This window comes from Chinchilla lanigera, unplaced genomic scaffold (assembly GCF_000276665.1).
Source record: "Chinchilla lanigera isolate Chin_1 unplaced genomic scaffold, ChiLan1.0 scaffold00171, whole genome shotgun sequence".
Lineage (NCBI taxonomy): Eukaryota > Metazoa > Chordata > Mammalia > Rodentia > Chinchillidae > Chinchilla > Chinchilla lanigera.
This window is the reverse complement of record NW_004955572.1, coordinates 1614584-1638953: the sequence shown is the minus strand read 5'-3', so window position 1 is coordinate 1638953 and position 24370 is coordinate 1614584. Positions and strand designations below refer to the sequence as shown.

Below are 24370 nucleotides of genomic sequence, written 5' to 3'. Positions count from 1 at the left end.
GAAAGAAAGAAAGAAAGAAAGAAAGAAAGAAAGAAAGAAAGAAAGAAAGAAAAGAAAGAAAATGAAACAATTGACGTGTCCAAGTCCAAGTCCATTTGATACAGGTTCTTCTCTTTAAAATCTACTGGGCTGTTTGAAGTGAGGCTAAGCTTTCAAATAAAAAGAAAGTAAAAGGTGAAATAGCATTTTGAAAAACAGAAAATTAATGAAACTTTCAACAATTCTGTAGCAAAGATAATTATTAAGGCCAGTCAAGTTTCTTAGTCTGCTCTGCTTCCTCCAAATAAAATTCATTTTCTGGTCTTCTCTCATTGTAGGTAACTTTTAAACTTACTTTTTCCTGGTTTGGAGGTGTGAGGAATACAGGCAAAAGTGAAGAGGAAGTTGCCTGTCCTTTGAAAGAATGAGTTTTCATCATACCTCAGTTGGATCTTCACTTTTAAAACTCTTTTGGCAATGGGACAAAAGCAAGACAATTCTATTGGTGATCTCAATGTTGTTAACATAGGTGAAAAGGAAAGTATATTCTGTCTTCCAACTTACTGACAAGCAATAAAATCCATATCAGGAATGGCTTCTACTACCATGGTGATCTGTATTCTAAAGCCATTTTAGTTTCAATCACACTACTGAAATATAAATACATTCTAAACTTTCAAAACACACTTTGTCATATTTCCTAAGTTTTTTGCCACTAAGTTTTTAGGAAGGATAACTCATAAAAATGGTACTTAATCTGCTGGCTAATTTTGTTAGGTGCTCAATAACAAGGAAAATACTAATCTGCCTTAGTTTATTTTAGAACAGCATACTTCTCTCTCCTGTGAAATGTGTTTGTATTAAACAGTGAGACATTCATAATTTTAAGTCCTAACAAAAAAACCAATAGTTCAATAATTGACACATAGTTTTCCTTCCTATAAAACAAAATCTTGGAGACTAGTTTAAGGAATTTCATTCGAATTTCTTATTTCCAAATGAAAATAGAGCTGTCTTATCTCACTTTGGTATTTGTCCATGTGGCTTTACTTTACTGAGGAGATGTAGAATAGATTAGGGATAAATAGATGATGACATCCCCGTCTGATTTCATAGTGAAAAAAATCAGATATAGTTAGATATGCTTTTATGTAGAATATCCTGATGGACATTTTCAGGAAGATTTTTGTAGAAAAAAAGCACAAGAATTTCAACTGAAAGTTAAATAGGTATAAATTCAAATTGCTGGAAACCAATCAAATATATATGTATATATATTATATATATATATATATATATAATGAAAGCAGTGAATGGCCTTTACTGTTGCAGAAGAAATGTTATTATTTGGTTCCCTAGTTGAATATGATCAATAATTGTCCTGAAGGGAAATATTTTGCTCTCCACTCATTCAATTGCTTCATTTTTCAAGCTAGTCAGAAGCAAATTACCAGAGGGGTTTTTCAAAAGTATGTAATTCCTAATTTATCATTCATTAAACAGTTACTGAACACCTACTGTGAGTCAGATCCTAAAGTCCTCTGAGGATGAAACGCTATGAAAACACTAAAGTAACAGTGCAAATGTTGCCTGGGCATGGTGGCACACGCCTGTAATCCAGGCACTAGGGAGGCTGAGGCAGGAGGATCACCGCGAGTTTGAGGCCAGCCTGAGCTGCGTAGTGAGTTTAAGGACAACCTGAACTACATAGGGAAACCTTGTCTCAAAAAAATGCAAATGTTAATATTTACTCACCTTTTGAGATACAGCTCAAATGGCAATATTCAGTTTGTCATTCCTTTTTCTGTGCTTCTATATCTTATGCAAATAGTTTCATCTGGGTGCGTGTACCTATGCACTGAGTCCTCAGAGAAGGTAGACACCCTTCGTTTATTCTGTTTTATATCCCACAGAATCTAGCATATGGTTTGCTATAGATCAGGCGGGTGGTTGGTTAGTAGACTTTGGTCAAAATGAAAAAGCTAACATAGGACTGGACCATTTTGTATTCAATGAAGAAGACAGTACTTGTCCAAACACATTTCTTTCTTAAAAAGTAGTTCCTGAAGCAGATGAGCTGGCGCACACCTCTAATCCTGCTACTGGAGAGAGGCTGCAGCAGGTGGATCACAAGTTTGAGGTCAGCCTAATCAATTCCGCGAGACGGTGCCTCAAATAAAAATGGGGGCAGGGATGCAGGTCAGTATTAGAGACCCCCTGGGTTCCATCCACAGTAGTAGGAAAAAGGGAGGTACTGTAATTCACTATTGCCTTGTTATGCTAGAACTCGAATTATCATGAGTTAATAAATTGTATTTCTTCAGATTGTATTTCAAGGTGGTTTATCAATAGAGCAGAACTCACACGTGTAAAAGATATGAAATCCATATAGTCTCTAATAAAAGTTTTTATGCACTTGGAGGAACGCGGCCAGCTTTCCTTCCACTGCAACTGCTTGCGACTGCCTTTCCAGACCTTTCCCTTTCCTTTTCCCACCCTTTCGCCCTCCGGAAAGAGCGGAACGCGGACCGCCAGCGCTCCCCAGCCTTCCCCGCCCCCTTGCGGAAAGAGCCGAAGGCAGAGCGGGGCGCCGAAGCGAGGCCGCCTAGGGCTCGGGCCCTTCCGGACAGGCCCGCGCCGCTCTCGGAAGAGGAGGAAGTGGAGGGCGCCTCCGCGCTTCGCCCCCGCGCTGTGCCCTCTGTCGGCGGCGTGGGGCAGCGGTAGCGGTTGGTGGCGGCCGGAGGCGGCATCCGCGTCGACGTCGGCCACGACTGTAGCACAGTTTAAAGAAGCAGCAGAAGCGCCGGGGCCGGCCCGTCCCGGCGGAGGACGCCCACCCTTCCGCGGCCGAGAGAGGCGCGGCGCCCGCAGCAGGTGAGGCCCGCGCGGCGGGGGGCGGGGAGCGCGCCTCCCTCCCGGCCCTGGGCCGCGCCTGCGTTCGCCTCACTTGAACCAGGAAGCGGCGGCGTCCCGGGCTGCGCTCCTCCGGCTCTTTCTTTGTGTGGGTCGGGAGGGAAGGAGGGGAAGAGCCTGGAGGGCCGCGCGGCCCCGTCCCCGCCTGGGCCGGGGGCTGCGGTGCCCCGGGTAGGCCCTGGGGCGTGCGCACCCCGCCCCCAGGACCCGCCTGGCGTGCCCCTCGCCCCTCTGCCTTCTCTTTTGTGCCCCTTCCCCGCCTCGTCCTTACTTTGATTTGGAGCTTTTCTGCCGGCCCATCCTCCCCTTCCGTCCGCTTCCCGGGGCACAACAATGCCGCCTGCCCGCCCCTCCCCGGCACCGCACCCTGCCGCTCGCCGCCTTCCACGTCCCGCCCGCCCCGCGCTCTCCGCCGTGTGTGCCTCCGTCCGTGTCTGCTCGAAGCCGGCTTTCCGGAGAATTGGAATCGAAAGCCTGCGCGGCCGCCGGCGGGGTGCAAATGGAGAAGACGGAGGTGGAGGAAAGGCGAGGGGTTCAGCTACCGCAGGGCTCCGCGTGTTGGTTTGTTTCACTCCCTGGCCGAGGGCTTTTATCTCTTTTTCTGTCTAGCGGGCCAACCGATCGTGCCCTCGGTCAAGGATTTGTCGTACAAAGACTCAGAATGGCCTTTTCACAGTCAGGTCGAAAATCTTGGGTGAGGAAGGGCTCACACCAACCCGTCCTGACCCAGGGCCCACCCTGACCTGCTGCGGGGGCACCTAGGAAAGAAGAAACAAAGTCCCGCCATCACCTGGACACGTATATTTATACCTTCCCACGTTGGGAAAACCTTGCAACGACAAAAATCATGGAACCATATTTAGAAAACCTGCCTTTCCACTTCAAAGTGACTGCTGTTGAAATCCCCATATTTCGGAATGCCTGAGTGCTGGCACGTTGTCCAAAGGTCGCCCATTCTGATTGAGTACCTTTATGGTAACCCTGCAATTCCTTGGTACTGTTACATGCAACATCTAACTGATGAGGTTTGAAAGCCTTGATTTTTAGACTTCTTGTCTATTTTTGTTATTAAGTATAATTTTAAAAAATTTAGAAGATATTTGAGATGTTCTACCTTTCACGTGTATATAACTTTAGGCACTGTGATTGATAATCTCGATAACTTTAAAGGGAAATAATGTTAACAATTTTTTTTTTTTACTAAAAGTGCTTATCAAGTGATGGTTAATATGTATTATGTTTTTAATATATGTGGATGTTTTACCACTCTGGCATCATTGTGTATGGGATATCTTCTGGGAAGTGCAAACAGAAGTTTTAAGCTAGGTGTGGTGATGCATGCCTGTAATCTCAGCATTTCATAGGCTGAGGCAGGAGGATTGCAAATTCAAGCCCGTCCTGTTCAACTTAGCAAGACCCTGTCTCAAAATAAAAAACTTTTAAAAAGGGCTGAGGATATAGCTCAGATGAGTGCCTTGGGTTCAATCCTCAGTACTGGCAAAAAAGTGCTTTTGGGGTGGTACACAGCAATGCCATTTAATGGCAGCCCTCACACCTTCTAGAGTTACGTCTCTGTTCCAATAAGCTAATGTTTTCATTTTCACTAACAGTAGGTGAGAAAAAACTTCTCATAGCAATGTACACAATTTTTTTCCTTTTTATTTTGAGATAGGACCTCACTGTGTAGTTCAGGCTGGCCTTGAACTCACTGTGTAGCCCAGGCTGACCTTAAACTGGCAGTGATCTTTCTGCCTTAGCCTCCTGAGTGCTAGGATTACAGGCATGCACCACCTTGCCTGGCCTTTTTTTTCTTTGTTTTTTTTGATTAATGGTGATTGAACCCAAGGCTTTCTCATTAAACCACAACCCCCCATTTCTTGGAATTTGAGACAGTCTCAGTAAATTACGAAATTGCTTAGGCCAGGCAGGAATTTGGGATCCTCCTGCCTCAGCCATTGTGCCCCAGCTGCGACGTACAAGATTCTTTACCAATGAAATGAAGTGTTTGAGATTTTCGTGCAAATATGCATTAAGAAGTGGTATGCTTTCCTTTTCCACTGTCATATTTTTTCATGATAGCCTCTGGTGAGTTTGTGGTGAGAGAGCTGGGTAAAGAGATGAAATATAGGAAGGGGTAAGAATCATGTTTAATAGTTTATCAAGATGAGACACCCCAACTTAATGCAAAGTTGAGCAAATGTGAGATAACTGTGATTGTTAGTTAAGTGTCCCAGGCTGCAGAAAGTAGCTTTTAAATATAACGTTAATGATAAGATTAGTTGAGATTTAGGAAAAATGTGTATTTGAAACTAAGTATTAAACATACCAAGCTTTTCCAACATTTACATCATTGTTTTACTGATGAACTACTGTGCATTCATGATGAACATTTTCGAAAAAAAATTTTAAGACACTTAAAAATTAGTTCTTACCTATCCTTGAGGAGGATATCCCAACATTGGTACTAAGAAAATGAATTCTAATCTCGTATGTGTATCTGAGATTCAAAGGAACGCAACTGTGGAAATTGCTTTTCAAATCGGTGTAGCAACTTAAAATTTATCTGACTCTTCTCATGAGGAAGTCATGAGATCTGGCACGTGGTCCAAAAGCCAGCCTATATGAACAGTTTATACAAAAGCCAAAAAGTTATGGCAAACTGTAGTTAAAATTGGAACTACTTAATGATGCTGTAGCTTAAATTCTGAACGATAATTTTATGCTTTCTTTGGAATCCCCCCTTACCCTGTCCTCTTCTTCTCTTGTAGGCATGGAGAGTAGAAAGCTCATTTCTGCAACTGACATTCAGTACTCCGGCAGTCTGCTGAATTCCTTGAATGAGCAACGTGGCCATGGACTCTTTTGTGATGTTACTGTTATTGTGGAAGACCGAAAATTCCGGGCCCACAGGAATATTCTTTCAGCTTCAAGTACATACTTCCATCAGCTCTTCTCAGTCGCTGGGCAAGTTGTTGAACTGAGCTTTATAAGAGCAGAGATCTTTGCAGAAATTCTCAATTATATTTATAGTTCTAAAATTGTCCGTGTTAGAGCGGATTTACTTGATGAATTAATTAAATCAGGGCAGTTATTAGGAGTGAAATTTATAGCTGAGCTTGGTGTCCCACTGTCACAAGTTAAAAGCATCTCAGCTACCCCTCAGGATGGTAGTGCTGAAACCTTACCTCCTGGTTCTAGTGACAAAAACCTTGAAATACAAAAATCAAAAGATGAAGCCCAGGATAATGGGGCTGCTATAATGCCTATTATAACAGAGTCTTTTTCATTATCTGCTGAAGATTATGAAATGAAAAAGATCATTGTTACTGATTCAGATGATGATGATGATGATGTCATTTTCTGCTCTGAGATTTTGCCTGCAAAGGAGGCTTTGCCGAGTAACAACGCAGTGACACAGGTCCAGCCTAACCCGGGTCCTGTTGCTATGTCAGATGTTGCACCTTGTGCTAGCAGTGACTCTCCCCCTTTATCTAGTGTCACACCTACTCAGAAACTTCCCACTCCCGTCAGTCAGGCAACTCTGAGCCAGACACAGGGAAGTGAAACGTTGCTGGTATCTTCAGCTCCAACACATCTGACTCCCAACATTATTTTGTTAAATCAGGCACCACTTACTACACCACCAAGTGTCAGTTCTTCACTTCCAAATCATATGTCCTCTTCAATCAATGTACTTGTGCAGAACCAACAAACACCAAATAGCACCATGTTAACGGGACACAAAGCCAATGAAGAGGAAGAAGAGGAAATTATAGATGATGACGATGACGACACTATTAGCTCCAGTCCAGACTCAGCAGTCAGTAATACATCGTTGGTCCCACAGGCTGATACCTCCCAAAATCCCACTTTTGATGGATCGTTGATACAGAAGATGCAGATTCCTACATTTCTGCAAGAACCACTTTCCAATTCTTTAAAAATTTCAGATATAATTACTAGAAACACTAATGATACAGGCTTAGGATCAAAACATCTAATGGAGGGCCAGAAGATCATTACTTTAGATACAGCTACTGAAATTGAAGGCTTGTCTACTGGTTGCAAGGTTTATGCAAATATTGGTGAAGATACTTACGACATAGTGATCCCTGTCAAAGATGACCCTGATGAAGGGGAGGCCAGACTTGAGAACGAGATACCAAAAACTTCGGGCAGTGAGTCAACAAGCAAACGTATGAAAGTAAAACATGATGATCATTATGAGTTAATAGTAGATGGAAGGGTCTATTATATCTGCATTGTGTGCAAAAGGTCATATGTCTGTCTGACAAGCTTACGGAGACATTTTAACATTCATTCTTGGGAGAAGAAGTATCCGTGTCGCTACTGTGAGAAGGTATTTCCTCTTGCAGAATATCGCACGAAGCATGAAATTCATCACACAGGAGAGCGAAGGTATCAGTGTTTGGCATGTGGCAAGTCTTTCATCAACTATCAGTTTATGTCGTCACACATAAAATCAGTTCACAGTCAGGATCCCTCTGGTGACTCAAAACTTTATCGCTTACATCCATGTAAGTCTTTGCAGATCAGACAGTATGCCTACCTTTCTGATAGGTCAAGCACTATGCCCGGAGTGAAAGATGGCGGTACTGGTTATAAGGTTGACGCTGGAAAAGAACCTCCAGTAGGGACTACATCTACTCAAAACAAGCCAGTGACCTGGGAAGACATTTTTATTCAGCAGGAAAATGATTCAATTTTTAAACAGAATGTAACAGATGGCAGTACTGAGTTTGAATTTATAATACCAGAATCTTACTGAACTTCTTTGAAATGGCAGAAAGTTTTCGTTTGGATTAATGGGCAGGGATTTCAGACCTGTAAAACCAGTTAAAGTGAAACAAGTCAATTTGATCAGCCACATCTGAAGGTAGCCTAGTTGGATTATATGTTAATACTTAGAAACAAATTTTTCTGAAAGTTTGAGTAGAGGTTGAGAATCCCCTCTCCAAGTATGTTTGTATAGTTAGCTTTCACCTCATTGAAGAGGCAAAAGTAAGAAGCTCAGAGAGATAGTTTTCTGAATAGAATTTAAAGCAGTCTGAATGTTCTTTGAAAATAACTGGAGTTACTAGCATACCCTAGTACATCTTAAAACTTTCCCCTTCCATGTTAGCACTTTATTGCTGATTTTTCAGTTTTCTTAACATTGAGACTATAAATGTGTGTTGTGTCTTGTATATGGCATAAAAAGTAAAGAAGAATGTCTAAAATTGTTCTAGAAAATTTGAGAATAAATCTCCACTTGGTTATGTATTCTGGTAGTCAAAATGGATAGTAACCTCTTGCCTCCCTGCCCCAATGAAAATAGCCACACAGACAAGTCTTTCATATGAAGAATTAGTTTTAGCTAGTTTGAATTAATCCTCGCTCCTACTGCCACAGTCTGTAAAAGACTTGGGTCACAGTGCCACTTTCTGTGCCTTTGCAGGGTGGTCTCTATGGGCAAAAAACTAATAGAAAAACAGATCTGTAATGCAGCGACGGGGAGATGAAAAGTTCTGTCGCTTTCGTAACAGAGACAGACTGGAATCAAATGGAGATATTTTTATTCATCATCTTTAAAAATATTCCCATGAAATGTTGCAAACTTTGCAATCTGAAATCCACCAAATGAATCTTTATGCATAATCTGTGTATAAATCTTTGTAAATGATAGTCTATAGCTGAGACTCCTGTGTGTTTTGGGCTGGAGGCTACAGGCATATTTTCAAATGTTCACATTACTTAGAATCTCTTTCTTTTCAGCAGAGTATTTTGGGTTTTTGTCCCTTCTAAAATAAATTACATTCCACTTGTAAATCGTTGCAATATAGCAGTCGGAACCTACATATGGAGTATTATATAGACTTGTCAATTCCCATTTATTGTCACAACAGTAAATGCCACCTTTCTTCCTTTTAGAATGATACATTTAAACACTTAGAAAATAAAGTTAAAACTTAAATGCTAGTACTAAAAGGAAGCAGATTGGAACAAATATATATAGTCTAGCATCTATAACAAAACTAGCTTGGTGAACTGTAAATGATATTTTGCAAAGGAAAAGAATAGATACTAAAAGATTGTTGTGCATAGTTATTAGTCATTCATAAACTTTTTAAAGTATTTCTTGTTCAGCATAGATATTTTCTTCCTCCTTACCATGTAGTTTTAAAAATAGTCTTATTTCTTGAAGTTGAATTAAAGCTTTAGTCATAATTTCTCATGTCTATGTCATTTTTCAAATGGTAAGCAAGATTTTAAGATATTGGTGTCAGTGCTTTTTATATTGGAAGCGGAGAGGATCAGATGTCAATATTTGCAGTAATACAAGGAAAAAAGTAAAATATCCTTTGCTTACAAAGGTCAAGTTTATGTGCATTTATTGTTTTCTATTCTGGGAGTCTAAACTGAGCATTAGAAAATTTGAAATTGCCTTATAATTTAAGGATCAGATCTTTGGAATCACAGTATCTTTTTCTTTTCTGTGTAGATATTGATAACATTATTCTTTGACAATAAGGTGCACTCTGAAATATTCTCAGTGGAAATTTGATTATCATTAATGTTATTTCACCAGTTGGACATAGTTCTACCAGTGTGAATGATAACTGATGCCAGCAGGGCTTCCAGACCTTTCAGACTCAACTGCTAGATGAATGACTGTCATAATAGAACTCAGTAGTTTCTACAAGTCTATTGTGACAAACCAAGACTTAGTTCTATAATGGAAAACTATCCATTCTGAGTAATACTGATAGAGTTATTCGGTACTGCTGTGCTGTGTAAATTCTGAAAACGAAGTGTTAAACTGTGCCTAGTTAAAGTATCTTCTGGAGTTTGGGAGAGGAGGAAACCTGGAAAGTTAAATTGCAGTTTTGCCAGAAGACTCTTGCATATGTCTCAAGGTCTTCAGATTTCTTTTTCTTTTTTTTTAATTTTTACTATTGGGGATCAAACCGAGGGGTGCTCTACTACGGAGCTACATCCCCATCCCTTTTTACTCTGAGAAGGTCTTGCTCAGGTGGAAGTTGAATTTGTATCCTCCTGTCTCAGCCTCCCTCAGTGCTGGGATCACAGGCATGTGCTACTGGGCTTGGCTAGGTCTTTGTTTTTCTAGAATTTCGCCTACCTAAAGTGAGGAGTTCACGTGGAATATGCTTTTGGGATAAAACTCTTGATTCCCAGTTTCTACTTGATGGAAAATTTGTAGCAAGATGCAATTTAAACTTACCATGGGGCTTTTCTGTTTTATACTTAGCTTTCTAGCTATTGAATTTTCTTTTTTCTTTCAGGTTGACTTCAAATTTGCTGTAATGCTAAGTTACCCATAAATGTGCTAGACAGGAATTATTTGAAATAGTAAATTTGTTCAAAGAAATAACAAAAATATTCAAACCAGGCAAAGCTTTTAAAATGCTGTAGCAGTCTTGGAAGATTTTAGAAAGTATTTTCAGTGATTATCTTTTTGGTGGTAATGATTCCTCCCTCATACACCCACTATGAGGAAATGATGTCATATTTTCCCATTGTACCAAAAAGATAAAACAGTAAACATTGCTAAAGGTATTTTATATTGTCGGGCATACATATTCTAAAAAATTAAATATTAACAGTACTGGCTTCCTCACTTCTATCATTCATATGAACCCTTGTTCTTTTCCTCCCAATACAGTATTGTTCATACTTGTACAATTTTATTTGTCATGACTTTAAGTTCTACTTTTCAGTAATCATTATGTGGTATTCATAAAGCTTCTTATGACAAAAATAAAATGATTTAATTCTAATTGTTGAGTACATTTTTTACATGATTGTCTTTCAGGAATTACACAGGCTTTTGTGTTGTTTTCAGTTTTGTAAAGAGGGACTAGAGCTTATTTCTGATGACAGCCTGCCAGAATTTTCCTGTAGGTGTTATATGTTGGTTAGTCATGTCCCATTGTTTCTTGAATCAAAATGAGATAAATGCTGTCAGTTGCTTTAGTGGTCTTGGTATGCTTTGGTAAATACCATGAGGACTCCTGTAAGTGGATAAGGAGGATAGTTTTATTAATTTGAAACATCACAAAAGCGGTCTGGGTTCCCACCATGGCAGTGATACAGATTTTAAGCAACATCCAGTTTACATAGGTTCTGGATTAATAGTTTAATGTTTCATGCCCAGTTCAATACTGTAAAGCAGAATTAGGATTAAAGCCATAAATTACAAAATGCAGTTGAGATATATATTGGAAATACAAATTCCTTCATTACAGCAAATGTTTTGCAAAAGAGTAAAGCAGCAAATACTAATTTTTTAAGGTAACATGGACTTTATATAATTCAATGTAATAAAAAAAGCTGCTTAAATTAAGTGTTACAAAATCTGTTTCAAGTTATTTTGTAAATAAGAAAAATACATAGAAATGAGTCAGAATCTTCACACTTTAAGAAATGTGGTAAATGTAGGCTATAGTGTATAACGGTACCCTTAAAAATACACATTTACTAAAGCAAAAGGTAAAGTGTAAATGGCAAAAAAATACTCATTATTACAAGTTGATATTTGTATAGTAAGTCAATTGTTCTTAGTCCCTTTTTGATACCCAGTAGAATTTTAATATTCTCAGAACTGTAAAAATAATAATTTTGTATAACACAAAAGGGTTATAGTACTTCAGATCTGGAATCCGTATGAGACAAGATTCATGATGCTGAAAGTTAAACAATATTTTGCAAACATTTACTGCAAACAATGAGTGCACCTGTTGTGCCTTGATGATTCTTAATGGGAAGGTGTCTAGATGGGAGCACCAGCATTTGTCTGCTACCTCTAATTCATCAAGTTGGGAGGTAGCAAAATTGGCTGGAAAATCTTCCAGTATGTGTTCTGCATTTGCAGAACTATCTGATTAGGTACCCTTCTGTAGCCTGTGCATTTTTATATTGACAAGTGTAGGATTATCAGTCTTCCTTTTAAACCAGTTCACAGGTTAGCATAAAAGCTCAATGAAAGTGTTGATTCTAAATTAGAGGCCTGGATTCCAAAGTGTTCTAAACTCATTTGGGTGATGATTTAAAGCTATGTGTAATTAAAATAACTATGAATTCCACAATGTCAGATGGATTTTAAATCTACCGTGACACTTAGAAATTTGTCAAGTTAGCTACAGGTGGAGATTTTACAGACTTGAGGCATTGTAACACTTTCATAATCTTGAATTAATGCTATCATGATTGGTCTCAAGAGAAAAAAAGGACCAATAAGAGCAGTGGCATTAAAATACATGTTTCTTTTGGGGTGAGGCGCAGGATACGTGCAGTTTGCTGGGATTGAAGCACAATATTTAAAGATTAAATAGTCACAAAGATTAGTAACAATTCATATCACAACCCAACTTAATCTAGGGTCTTTAAACTCATTTCCAATGGTAAGATATCTCCTGCAGTAAATGCATTTCGTAATGACACAATATATAATAGAACCTCAGTCTCTTAAATTGTCAGATGTATAACAGATCTACTTAAAACAGCTCACAGGCTGCTCTGTATTTCAATGCTTCTGGAACAATCCTGTTTCCCTCTAAAGATGAGAGAATATTGCACTTTTCCCTTTAGGAGGTACCAGTAACAAAAGCTGAGCTGAATGATCACAACAGCCATTTTTACAATACTCACAGAAAAAGAGTAAGATATAGGCAGCTGTTTTCTATATCCAGATGAAAAGCAAACAAAATCTTAGCCAGAACTCCCTGTACTGGAACCATCATCTGGGAAATTTTCCTTACGGACTGAACATTAGTAGGGAAAGATAGGGCCTTGTAAGCCATGTACTTTAACCAAGGTGCTAGAGTGGCAATCTGCCATGGGCCTGAGGACAACACTCCTTTACATAAAGTGAGACAGATGTCAGTGACGCTTGCTCGATACGGAAGTGGAGCACAGGTAATGCAAGTTCAAACATGACAGTCTTCTCGCTGGGCTGACTCCCCAGCCCTGCTTAGAGAGTTGAGCTCTTCTTGGAAGTGCTGGGCTCTGCCTAGTCATCCTTCCTTCAAACTGTAACAGCCTTCATCCCTATCTTTCCCTAGCCTGGCAGGCTGTTGTAAAACTTTATGCATTGAGTCACATTTTAAATTTTATACCTCACATACTTCCACTAAAGCAGAAATACAAAAGCCACAATAATCTCAATAGCCAGGGGGTATTCACTCCTTTAGGGACTGTAAGGTGGTGGCTTTTCAAAAGGTGGATAGTAGGGTGGAGAGTAACGGGGTGGTGCACTCGAGGACCACATGTAGCTGGGCGAGGGAGAGCCAGACTGAGGCTCGTCAGAAAGTCCGGAGGGAGGGGAGGATGGAAAGACGCTGGAATGCTGTGTAATAGAAAGAAAACATCAGCTTAGGCAGCAAGTTTGCGATGTCCTGCATAATCATTCCTATCTAAAAAGGAATACGGACCAAGTTTGTTTCCATTTGGAATAGCGGAGCCCCTAAACCTTACAGCGTTAATGAGGGACATGAACAGGTGGTCCCACCTTCTCTCAGTCACTCAGGTTGCAAGCTTTACTCAGATGTCTGGGAATCCTTCCCTGACCCGTGAATGCTGCATCTAGTCAGCTACTCAATCCTGCTGCTTCTAGTGGTTGCTTCAATACAGCACTCTCTTCCTGCGTGTATAGCCATGCCTTCAATACCTCTACCTTGAGCTACTGCACTAGCATCCCAACTAGTCTTCATAAAGGTAGATGTGATCTTAAGAACACTTATTGAGCTTAAGTTTTTGATCCCTGGGAAAGTCTTTGCTCCAAGAATATATTGTACCGAAGCAGTGCCCATCTCATAGACAAAAAACCAAAAGCAGAGTAAAGGGCTTGGTTGGATCTGGAGTCATCTGACTAAACCCATCATTTCTATTCCATCAGAACTAACCCCCACCCCAAATCCTCACGTATTTAGGTAGTTTGGGGAGCAAAGTGTAACAAAGACATAGAGGTAAGAACACCAATGGTGAGAAACAGCAATGGCGCAGGTTGCAGCAACTGAAGATTCAATCTTCTTTTGTGCTGTCTAACTTTGGGAAAGGAGCAGATTGGGACTTTTTTAAAACACCAGATAAATTGGCATTCATTTTTTCCCCTCTTGAGGTGATTTTCCTGCTCAAGATTTGGTCTGTTTTGTTCACTGCCATGTCCTCCAGAGTTCAAAGCAGTGCATGGCAAATAGTAGGTACTCAGTAAGTTTTGAATGCGTGAAGATAACTTCAGTAGTATGTCAGGTAAACTTGGCATGCTTTTTAAAAATAAAAATGTTTTCTCAAAAATACAGAGCGCCCCCCCCCCCGTGGGTGCTGTTGCCCCGCTCCAGTAGGGGAATACTGCTAGAGTAAGGTCTGAAGGCTGCAGGGAACTGCAGGGATAAATAGAGGCAAGAAACCAGTTTTAAGCTCTCAGAAAGAACAAACATAAGCCAACAAACAGGTTGGAAGAATTACAAATATTCAGTTGTATCTTAACTCTAGAGGAGCTGGTCTTTTTTGAAGCCAAAGTGTTCAAGTGTTACTGGGGTGGGGGTGTTTGGAGGGGTCACACTATTACTTTATTCTACCAGCCGGAGCTTGAAAAGATCATGTCATTTTTCTGGATCTGTAGCAATCTAGAGTCAGCCTTGACCTGAGGTTTCCAGAACCGGAGACTCCCATCGTTATCAGATTCTCCTCATCCCAGTCCTGACCTCTGCAGCCCGAGAAAGAGATCTCCAGGTTTCTTAGGTCTTGCTTAAGACTCTAAAATATGTGTCCCTTACCACATGTGACTGTGGCTGCAATTCCTCACCCTATGCATTCTTGCATTCTGAGTAATGGAATGACAGGATCATAGAACCTAGAGAGAGCCTTTAACGGCAAAATAATTTGGGGCGGTGGGCTCGAGACAAGCAAGATGTCTTTCTAAAAATTCAGCTTTTCTTCTCTCTTTAAAAAGATACCCCTTGTTAAAACAACAGCGCAGTGATACGTTCGGAGAAATATGTTATTAGGCAATTCATTGCGCAGACATCTCAGAGTGTACTCGCACAAACTAAGACAGCTACAGTGCCACTAGGTGATACCATTTTTTTTTTTGGAAACAGGGTCTCACTATACAATTCAGGCTGGACTTGAGCTCACTTTGTAGCCCAGGCTGGGCTCGAACTCACAACTATCCTGCTGCCTCAGCCTCCCGAGTGCTGCCATTACAGGCGTGCGCTACCATGCCTGGCTAAGTGATATAATCTTATAGGACCACTGTTGTATATAGTCTGTCATTGACTGAAACATCATTAAATAGCACATGACTGTATAGTCATTTCCTAAATTTTCATCCAGCATCCCCCAAACTCTCCCTTTCTCCCCCTTTCCCTCTGTCTTTTGTTGTCTTTCCTCAATACCTCCCTCCTCTTAACCAAAGAGGACAGCAAGACTTCTCAGGGCCAAGAATCTCTGTGCCCAAGATGTGGCACACAGCACACTGCCCTAAATCCCACTACAGGGATAGTGAGAGACACCGGGCCAGTTTTAGGTGTTCCCAACCGCAGAAGAGAGGGACAGGTGTTCTGCAGTAGAACTAAAGGCAGTTCTGTGTTGAGGTATTAAAGGGTTTCTGTGGGCAGCAGCTACAACAGCCATACTGTGGGTGACAGCTGTACACTTAGACGATAAAAGGTGGTACAGTGGCCCTTAGCTTTCCACTTCTTGTTTCATGTTGGGGAAGTATTACAGGAGGGGAGGTGATTCTCACCTCTGAGCATAAAACTGGATAAAATTGAAGGGTTCTTGGCAGAGCTAAGGAGTTAACTGGCTGGAGTCCACACACCTTTGGAGTTTGGGAGGGAGAATGCCCACAGCACCAGTGCAAAATTTCCTTGCAACAGACAGGAACCTTGGGAAATATTTAACTTTGTCATGACTAGGGAGCTGGCCTGGTGTATTCTAGTTCCTATGAGAGTCTGACTTTATTAATGTGACAGGTAGCTCAGGAGAACATAGTTTTGAATCCTTGCATACCACAAACCGAGGAGGGCATCTGAGTAGTCCACAGCTGGGCCCAGTCAGCTGTAGCTTTCTGAGCTGCTTCTCAGAGTCCAGGGTGGCCTGCAGGCTGATGGTGCTAAGAGGGGGCACCGCCCTTCAGGGGCACAGAGGGCTGTCCTCTTCCGCCCTGGCCTCCCTCCTCTCCGCCCGATGACTAACCTACACCCTTCAAGATCAATGCACATTTCTCTCTTCAGAAGCATTGTAGAGCAGTGACTCCAAAAGGAGCCCTGGAACTGGCTGGTGACAATGACTAGCTAGAAACTGGGTCCCAAGGGTAAAATCCAGGATGTGCTGGTTCTTTGCATTTGTTGTCTATTCTACCCCAGAAAGCCAAAGCTGAATAGGTAAGAGAGAACACATAAAAAAAGAGGAAGAGAAAGGAAGGACAAGAACAGGGCAGAGGAGAAAAAAAGAAAAGCTTGGCAAGGGAGGAGAAAAAAAAAGAACTGAATGACAGTAGCAGCAGCCTTCATGGGCTCTCAGCAACCTGTGCCATAAACTGCTTCCCCCAGGATTAAATCCTTTCATTAAATGGGCCCAATTTATAATGAGCCACTTTCAGTGGTCTAGGTGAAACATAATGTACCTTCATGAGCTTAAGAAAGAACATAAACAGAAGTGCTTGCATTTTGCACAGGCTGAGACTTTTAAGCTTAAACTTGGCAATTCACCAAATGTACAGGAAAGGGAGCAGACCATGGTTAAAGTGGGGAATATGGCTGGGAACTTTTAGCATTTATATAAAGCTACACTGAGTTTAATTTCCCAGCAGAAGTAGAAAGTGATGCTTAATGGCCTGTAGAATTTGGACTATTACTATGCTCTTACTATAGCCTCTTACCACCTCTATGACTTTGGGGAAGTTGATTTACCTCTCTACAATTCAGTCTTCTCATTTTAAAAGGGGCAGTGACTTCCCTCAAAGGACTAAATGACTGAATGATGACAGATGTAAAGCACTTGGCACATTGCCTGGTACATAGTAAGTACTCAGTGAATAGTACATATCATTAAAAAATAGAGGCATCTATAGTTCCCGAGGTCCCTGCTCTACATCCAGTGTATAGGGCTAGACTATGCAGCTAAATGTGGATTTCTTTCTGGATTTGGTACCCTGTTTTTATAGCACCCTGGGCAATTTTTTCTTGTTTTTTTAACTTGTTTGTTTCCACTGCTCTCCCCTGACCCACCCACACCCCTAGACAGATCTCTTAATGCAGGGACTGTCTCAATCAACCTTTATATGCGCAACTTCTAGCAAATTGCCTGGCATGTGGAAACACAGAGAAAGCGTTGATTGAACTGAAACCTAAAGCCTGCATCATTGCTTGATGTTGTTAATCACATTTTTATTCCTGGGGTAGAGTTTGAATGAGGAATGATGGGCAGAGACATGGCTCCATATGCTAAAGAAAAGGGTTTCCTTAGAATTGTGACAACTATCACCAGAGACATTGTCATCCCTATATAAGGGGTTCATTATAAAGTAAATTCCTAAAATCAATGTAATTTACATTGATATAAAAATGAAAGAGAAAACCAAACCTGGTGGTACATGTTTGTAGCCCCAGCTACTCAGAAAGCTGAGATAGGAGGATTGCTAGAACCCACAAAGGTTTGTTTTGTTTTGTTTTGTTTTGTTTTGTTTTGTTTTGTTTTGTTTTGTTTTGAGACAGGGTCTCGCTTTGCAGTCCAGTCTGGACTTGAACTTACTATGTAGCTCAGGCTGGCCTCAAACTCTTGTGGCAATCCTCCTGCCTCAGCCTCCTGAGTGCTGGGATTACAAGCATGTGCCTCCATACCTGGTTTTAGAGCCTGCAAGTTTGAGACTAGGTTGAGCAATGCAGTGAGACCCTATCTCACAAAAAATAAAAATGAAGGACGCCTTTTAGGCTAGACACATGTATGACTCCTCTATCCCAAGATGGATTTTTTACTATAGGGGCCCTAACAGAATGAATAGTGGCTCCTTTTATGTTAACTTCAACATGTTTGAATTGTCTTAAAGGAGATCTTATTACCTCTATCATTCTTGAATTTGTCTGTGCCCTTCTTGAACATATTTATATTTTTCATCCTACACTATTTTGGTAACAGGTTACTCAAGTTGTCTGTGTAAACAGTAGGCTTCAAAACAAGTTTTAACATTATTTTTCTAAGCTTTAATGATATCTCCTTGTATTAGCACTGTTATTTTACAGAAGTGAACAGGTCCATGTTCATACCATATGTATTATTGCATTATAAAGCCCTAGACCTCTCAAACAATATTTAAACCAAATGCAACTATACTTCATTCAATTTCATGGGATTTTTAAGTTTTAATCATTTTGTTAAAGTGAAGCTGAAATTAAGCTGCCCAAAGGTTTTGTGTTGCTAAACAGGCTGGTTAACTCAAGCACCCCAAGAAGTCATGCTTTTATGTTCTCTTGGAGCATTCATAGGTTCTTTTTTTGTGGGGGGGCGGGTATCGGGAGTGAACTCAGGACCTTGCACTTGCCAGGCAGGCGCTTGTACTGCTGAGCTATATCCCTGGCCCATTCATGGCTTCTTACTCAATAGAAGCAAATTCATTATAAGTTTCTCTCCCTTAAAATGTTTTTCCTATGATCCTTAAATTTTGAATTAACCAGATTTATTTTATTTTTATTTTTATTTTTTACTGGAGATTGAACCCAGGATCTTTGCACTGAGCTACATCCCCAGCATTTTAAAATTTTTTTTTACTTTGAGACAGGGTCTTGCTAAGTCACTGAACTGCTCAGGCTATACTTGAACTTGTAATTCCCCTGCCTCAGCCTCCCAGAGTGCTGGGATTACAGGTATACGCTGCCACATCCAGCTAAATTAACCAGATTTTAGTGTAACCCCATTCTTCTGTGGTCAAAGGCTTATAATCATTCTTCTGATTTGGAATGTCCCCCAGTGGTTCGGATACTGCAGGCTTGGTACCCAGCCTATGACACTTCTGGGAGGTAGTAGGACCTTTAAGAGGTGGGCCCAGTGAAAAGAAGTTAATCACTGGGAGTGTGCTCTGGAAGGTGATGTTGGGACCCTCCACTCCTCCTGTTTGTCTTTGTCATATCCTGGATTCCATGAGATGAACAAACCTCATGCATCATTCACTCCTGCCGTGATGTACGGTGCCACTACAGGCCTCAGGCAGCAGGGCCAAATGACCAGGGCCTGAAACCTCTGAAATTGGGAGCCAAAATAAGCCCTTCCTCCTCTTAAATTATTTATCTCAGGTGATTTGTCATAGCGAGGGAAAGATAACACAGTCACTATACATCCCTAAAGGACCACTTCATTTGTTCTCCTGAAGTGCCTAGTTCAGTGTTCTGCACACAATGAATCCCTACTTTTAATTATGTGCCTTTTTTGGTTCTGTTTTTCTGCACTTAGTCTCAGCTCAAAAGGAAAAGGGAAAGTGCAAATTTGGTAACACTATTTCTGAACTATGTGATAATAGGGCAAAAGGGGGAGGGGGTATTATAAAAATAGTTTTTCTGTGTTGCCTTAGGAAATCTGAAGAAAATAAAGGGACTTTCTTATTGTGGGTTTGATTTAAATGCTTGTGTGGCTCAGAATGCTCTTGCGCTAAGGAACAGGGGTAGGCCTGTCCCCATGCAGAGGAATGGATAAAGCCACTGTTGGACAGAGGTCCATGGTAATGTAATTATGAACTGACATTTCCCAGCCAATTGATCTCCTCCTTATTACAGCTTAAGACAATTTGGGATACTTTGATCCTACCCTCCTTCTCTTGCTTTTTCTTTTATCTCCTTGTTTCTTCCTCTCTTGTGCCATTCCCAACCTCACACATCTCCTATCATTGCCTGCCTATGTCGTCTTTATTCACTGGTACCCCTGGGCTGCTAAAGGCCATCAGAGATAGACAGCCTGGCTACCTCATCCTTATGATGGAAACAATGGGATGCTACTGCACTGAACTGAGGGAGAGATCAAGAGACCCTGAGTAAAAGCCAGGGGAGTAGAGTTCTTTCTCTCTCCAAACATACCTGGAAGTCATAAGCAGAATAGGGTGGCAGGTGTGGAGGACTATGGTAGTAGGTATTGTATGATGCCACTTGAGGACGTGCGTAGTAAGAAACAGTAGGATGAGCATTGTCAACAGAACAGTTCAGTGCTGGAAGAGTAGGATTCTGTAGAAAAAAAACACCAATTAGAAACAACATAAATGTTCAGCCTAGGGGAACAGTTAAATAAACTGTGGTACATCTATACTATGCAATATCCATGCTGTTACTGATAAATGTGACATAGACCTGTATTTAGTAATAGAGAAAATTGTCCAGGGTATGTTATTAATTTTTTAAAAGCCACTGTGTTAAACTGATATAACATGAACCAAGTTTATGTGACAAAAGACTCAAATACTCATATATAAATATAAATTTATAGTATATGTTTTTGTATAATATATATATATATAAACATATACAAGCATACACAATTACATATAAATGAAAAGAAGTTAATCTGGAAAGATTCCCAACAAACTACTAATTGTGGTTATCTCCCGGGAAAGGAATCATATTAAAAAGAAAATGGGGCTCTGAACTCTCCACTACATATGTAGGAGTTTTATACCCAGTGTGTATTGTATTATTTCCCCTCAAATTTTTAATTTGAAAAATTCAAACCTATAGAAAAATTGAAATTCTTTATGTGATTGTTTGCAAAAGTTTAAAAATAAAAAATAAGACTCAAAATACAAACTGTTAAATAGACAAAGCTGAACAGACTACTGCACTGCTGCTGTGACAGAATGCATTCAGGCACAAACCAGTTTGTACAAGTTGTGAGGACTCTTGCCAAACTTACTGGGGAGTTCTCTAGAAGACATGAAAGGTATTCATTTCTTGTCAATCCTGCATGGCTAGCAGTAAACAGAGACCGTGAAACACCAAGTGAATATATCTCTCCTCCTATTTTTGCAAACAGAACAGTGCAGAGATAACTTTTATCATTTTTACAACTTGGTGGTGCATCTAGTCCTTCAAGGGTTAAAGCTAATCTTGTCCAGGATGGAAGTCCTACTCTCCACAGAGCCAGTGCACATCTAACGGAGGGTACCACTGCTCATTAGCTTCCAAGTACTGCAGTAGTGTGCCTTGTACCACATAGGTCAAAGTGTGGGATAGATGTATTTTCCATCTTCCATATCACTGACTATGCCTCCATTCATGTGGATAATTGAGGGCTGTCTAAAAGATCAACGTGTCTTCTTTCTGGTACATATCTACACCACATTGACAGAACAGAAGCTTCCTCTCAAGGAGTGAAAATATGTGGGCAGGCTTTGGCAGTGGCACAGGCAACTGTGTTAGGGCGCTGGCACAAGAAACTACCTTACAGCAAGTTTCAACACAGTTCTGTTGCTCTCTTCTTTGCAGTGGGTTACTGTTTACATCGCTAGGAGGTTTGAAGAGCTACAATCCTCAGTCCTTGCAATGCAGCTCATAGACAACTAGAGAAATGTTTGTCAGCCTTTCTAGTGTGTGGGAGAGGGTGGGGATCTTGATCATTCCAAGGACTGGGTCTCTTTACAGAGGAAGAGCATTTAGAAATGCCCTTGCCTTTTCACTAGAATTCTAAGTTTAACCCCTGGAGAAGGACAAGAAATCATGCTCCGTTGACCTTTTGTTCATTAAAAACATACCCACATAGCTCATGCAAAATGAAACCAGCTCTTTTATCCAAATGAACTAAGCCTAACTATGGAAAAACAATCATGCAGTGTAAAGTATATCTACAAAAGTGTTTGCATTTCCAGTGATGCTAGGGATCCAGGATCATATTTGAAAGAAGGTTGGCTATTATAGAAAAAAAGAGAAGAGTGAGTCTTTAAATAGTGAATATATCTTGCCATATTCTCCTAACTGGTATCTCTGGTTTGTAGTAAACTAGAGGAATAAAAGTGGCAGTTTTCCCAACGTGCACAATCATTATTTCAGAATAGACTCAGTTTTGTGAAAGCAAGATTGCTTTCACCATTTCCTGTGCTACCTAGTACGCTTTAGCTTCATAGGAGCTTAGAACGCTACCGATCAGTAATGAGGGTCTCACAATTTAAGTCCTGGCTCCCTGGAAATGGCTCCCATCAGCCGGTACTCCTGGGCCTCCCTGCCAACCACAGGGCACTCCCCTCGCGGAGGAGACACATAACTCATCCAGGGCATTTGAGTGTAGGCCAAGGATTTAGTTAGCCTCAGCTGGTTAATGTTTCAAGACTTTCTATGTCATCATCTCATTGTAGTGAGGTGATGAAGGTAACAGTCCCTTTGTGGTGGCGCCATCACATACCCCTATTAGTGTTCTGCCATCTCACAAATGAAGTATCTTTCCCCCTGATACTGGCTTTCATCTTTCATTTTCCCCACTGGTCCTTGACAGCGTTCCTGGACCAGACATCGGATAATGCTTGGTACTTCCCTCACGCTCTAACTTTACTGTTAAAGAAGTTCCCAACAGTTGAAAACAACTCACTTTAAATTTTTAGATTCAAGCAACTAAATAAAAGAATACAACATCATTACAACACTTGTAGAACCAGAAAGGGCTAACCAAAAGTTAGGGGACGCAGGAGTATAGTAAAAAGAGCAAAGGCTCTGGCATTCAACAGATCTGGGCTCCAATCACACTTCTACTATTCATAGCTTGATTAATCACTTGAACTGCCTAGGCTTATTTCATTATCTGTTAAATGGAGACAATAATTACCTTACAAAATGGTAACAATGAAGACTGAAGAAAAGCAAACGTGCAAAAGCACTTCATAGAGAGTAAAGGACCATTACTGTACCTATTGAGAAAGACCACCAACAAAATCCTGTTTTGCTCCAAAGATCACTGATAACAACGAAATAGAGAATTTAGAGATAAATCTATACATCTATGGTTAACTGATTTTTAACAAAGGGACTAAGATCTAAAATGGGGAAAGAGCAGTCTCTTGAACAAATGTCCTGGGACAACTGGATATCCACATGCAAAAGATTGAAGTTGGACCCCTACCTCACATTAAATGCAAAAATTCAATCAAAATGGATCAAAGACCTAAGTGTAAGATCTGAAAGAATAAAACTCTTAGAAGAAAACTTCAGGAAAAATCATCATGACCTTGGATTTGGCAATTGATTCTTAGTTCCACAAGAAAGAAAGCAAAAAAGCATAAGCAATAAACACTAAGATAACTGGGCATCAAAGGACATTACCAAAAAAGTGAAATGACAACCTATAGAATGGAAAAAATATTTGCAAATCATATATCTGAAAAGATCTGGTATCTGCAATATATAAGGAGTTTTTATAACTCAACAACAAAAAGACACTCAATTTAAAAATGAGAAAATAATTTAAATAGGCATTTCTTCAAAGAAGGTACACAAATTGTCCACAAGTTCATGAAAAGATATCTGACATTATTGATTATCAGGGAAAAGGAAATCAGAACCACAATGAGATACCACTCTGCACTGATGTACAGAGAAATCAGATCAGAACCTTGTACACTGTTGATGGGAATATGAAATGATAAAGCTGCTGAGGAAAACAGTCTGGCTGTTTCTCTAATTGTTAAATATAAAATTGCCATACAACTCAGCATTTCAACTCCTAGGTTTATACCAAATGAACTGGAAACATGTATTCAAACAAATACCTTTAGCCAAGTGTTTGTAACAGCACTTTTCCAATAGCCAAAAAGTGGAAACCATTCAAATGTCCATCAATGGATCAAAAAAAACCACATGGTGTACCATACAATGGAATATTATTCAGTTATAAAAAAGAAATGAAACACTGATATATGCTGCAAGGTAGATGAATCTTAATAATTATCGTGAATTAAAGGACCCAGACACAAAATCTCACATATTGTGTGATTCTATTTATATGAAATATCCAGAATAGATAAATCCACAGAAACAGAAAGCAGATTGGTGGGTTCTGGGGGTGTAGGGTAAAGAGAATAGGGATTAATGATTTAATGGATACAGGTTTCAGGTAATGAAAGAGTTATAGAGCTCGGTAGAGGAGATGACCGTATACCACTGTAAATATACTAAGTACCTCTGAATTGTGACTTTGTTTTTCTGACTTTCTCAATTTTTTTGAATGGCACATTAAACAAAACAGCACAGAGGTCGAAAGCTAAGGCCAAAAGCCTGACAGTGCTGTATTTCCTAGCACACCTCCTGTCTTTCCAACTTTCAGGAATGTCTCGAAGAAAGGTTGTCTTCACCAAGTACCTTTTGCCTTCAAGTCTCAGTTCCTGCTATCACCATGGAAAAGGGCCTTATTAAATCTGTCACATGGAAAGTTAGTAGCACAGGTATTCATACCTCTGTGGCATATTAACATTTTTATTTTTTAATATATGCATTTTGAA

General features: G+C 40.3%; 2 protein-coding genes across 7 annotated transcripts in view; one reads left to right on the top strand and one right to left on the bottom strand.

Moving 5' to 3' along the window:
• The first annotated feature begins 2654 nt into the window (after positions 1 to 2654).
• Zbtb33 (zinc finger and BTB domain containing 33) lies at positions 2655 to 10691 on the top strand. 3 transcript variants are annotated; one of them, XM_005413671.2, is made up of 2 exons: positions 2655 to 2853; positions 5661 to 10691. In XM_005413671.2, exon 2 carries the CDS (start codon positions 5663 to 5665, stop codon positions 7679 to 7681), a length of 2019 nt encoding a protein of 672 aa, XP_005413728.1. In that variant the 5' UTR covers positions 2655 to 2853; positions 5661 to 5662; the 3' UTR covers positions 7682 to 10691. The 3 variants fall into 3 exon arrangements, with proteins under 3 accessions (XP_005413728.1, XP_013364895.1, XP_005413727.1); XM_013509441.1 differs by lacking the exon at positions 2655 to 2853 and adding an exon at positions 3125 to 3838; XM_005413670.2 differs by lacking the exon at positions 2655 to 2853 and adding an exon at positions 3126 to 3917.
• The window catches only part of Tmem255a (transmembrane protein 255A), a 53986-nt gene continuing 39799 nt past the window's right edge, over positions 10184 to 24370 (bottom strand). For 3 of the 4 annotated variants that reach the window (XM_005413666.2, XM_005413667.2, XM_005413668.2), the window contains 2 exons: positions 19977 to 20120; positions 10929 to 13258 (listed from right to left, as the gene is read on the bottom strand). In XM_005413666.2, coding sequence (XP_005413723.1) covers positions 13100 to 13258; positions 19977 to 20120 — 303 coding nt within the window. In that variant the 3' untranslated portion in view covers positions 10929 to 13099. The other variant, XM_013509442.1, reaches the window with a different exon arrangement.

What these genes read in the sequence shown, in the direction of transcription:
- Zbtb33 (XM_005413671.2), top strand. Translation starts at nt 5,663, where the DNA reads ATGGAGAGTAGAAAGCTCATTTCTGCAACTGACATTCAGTACTCCGGC.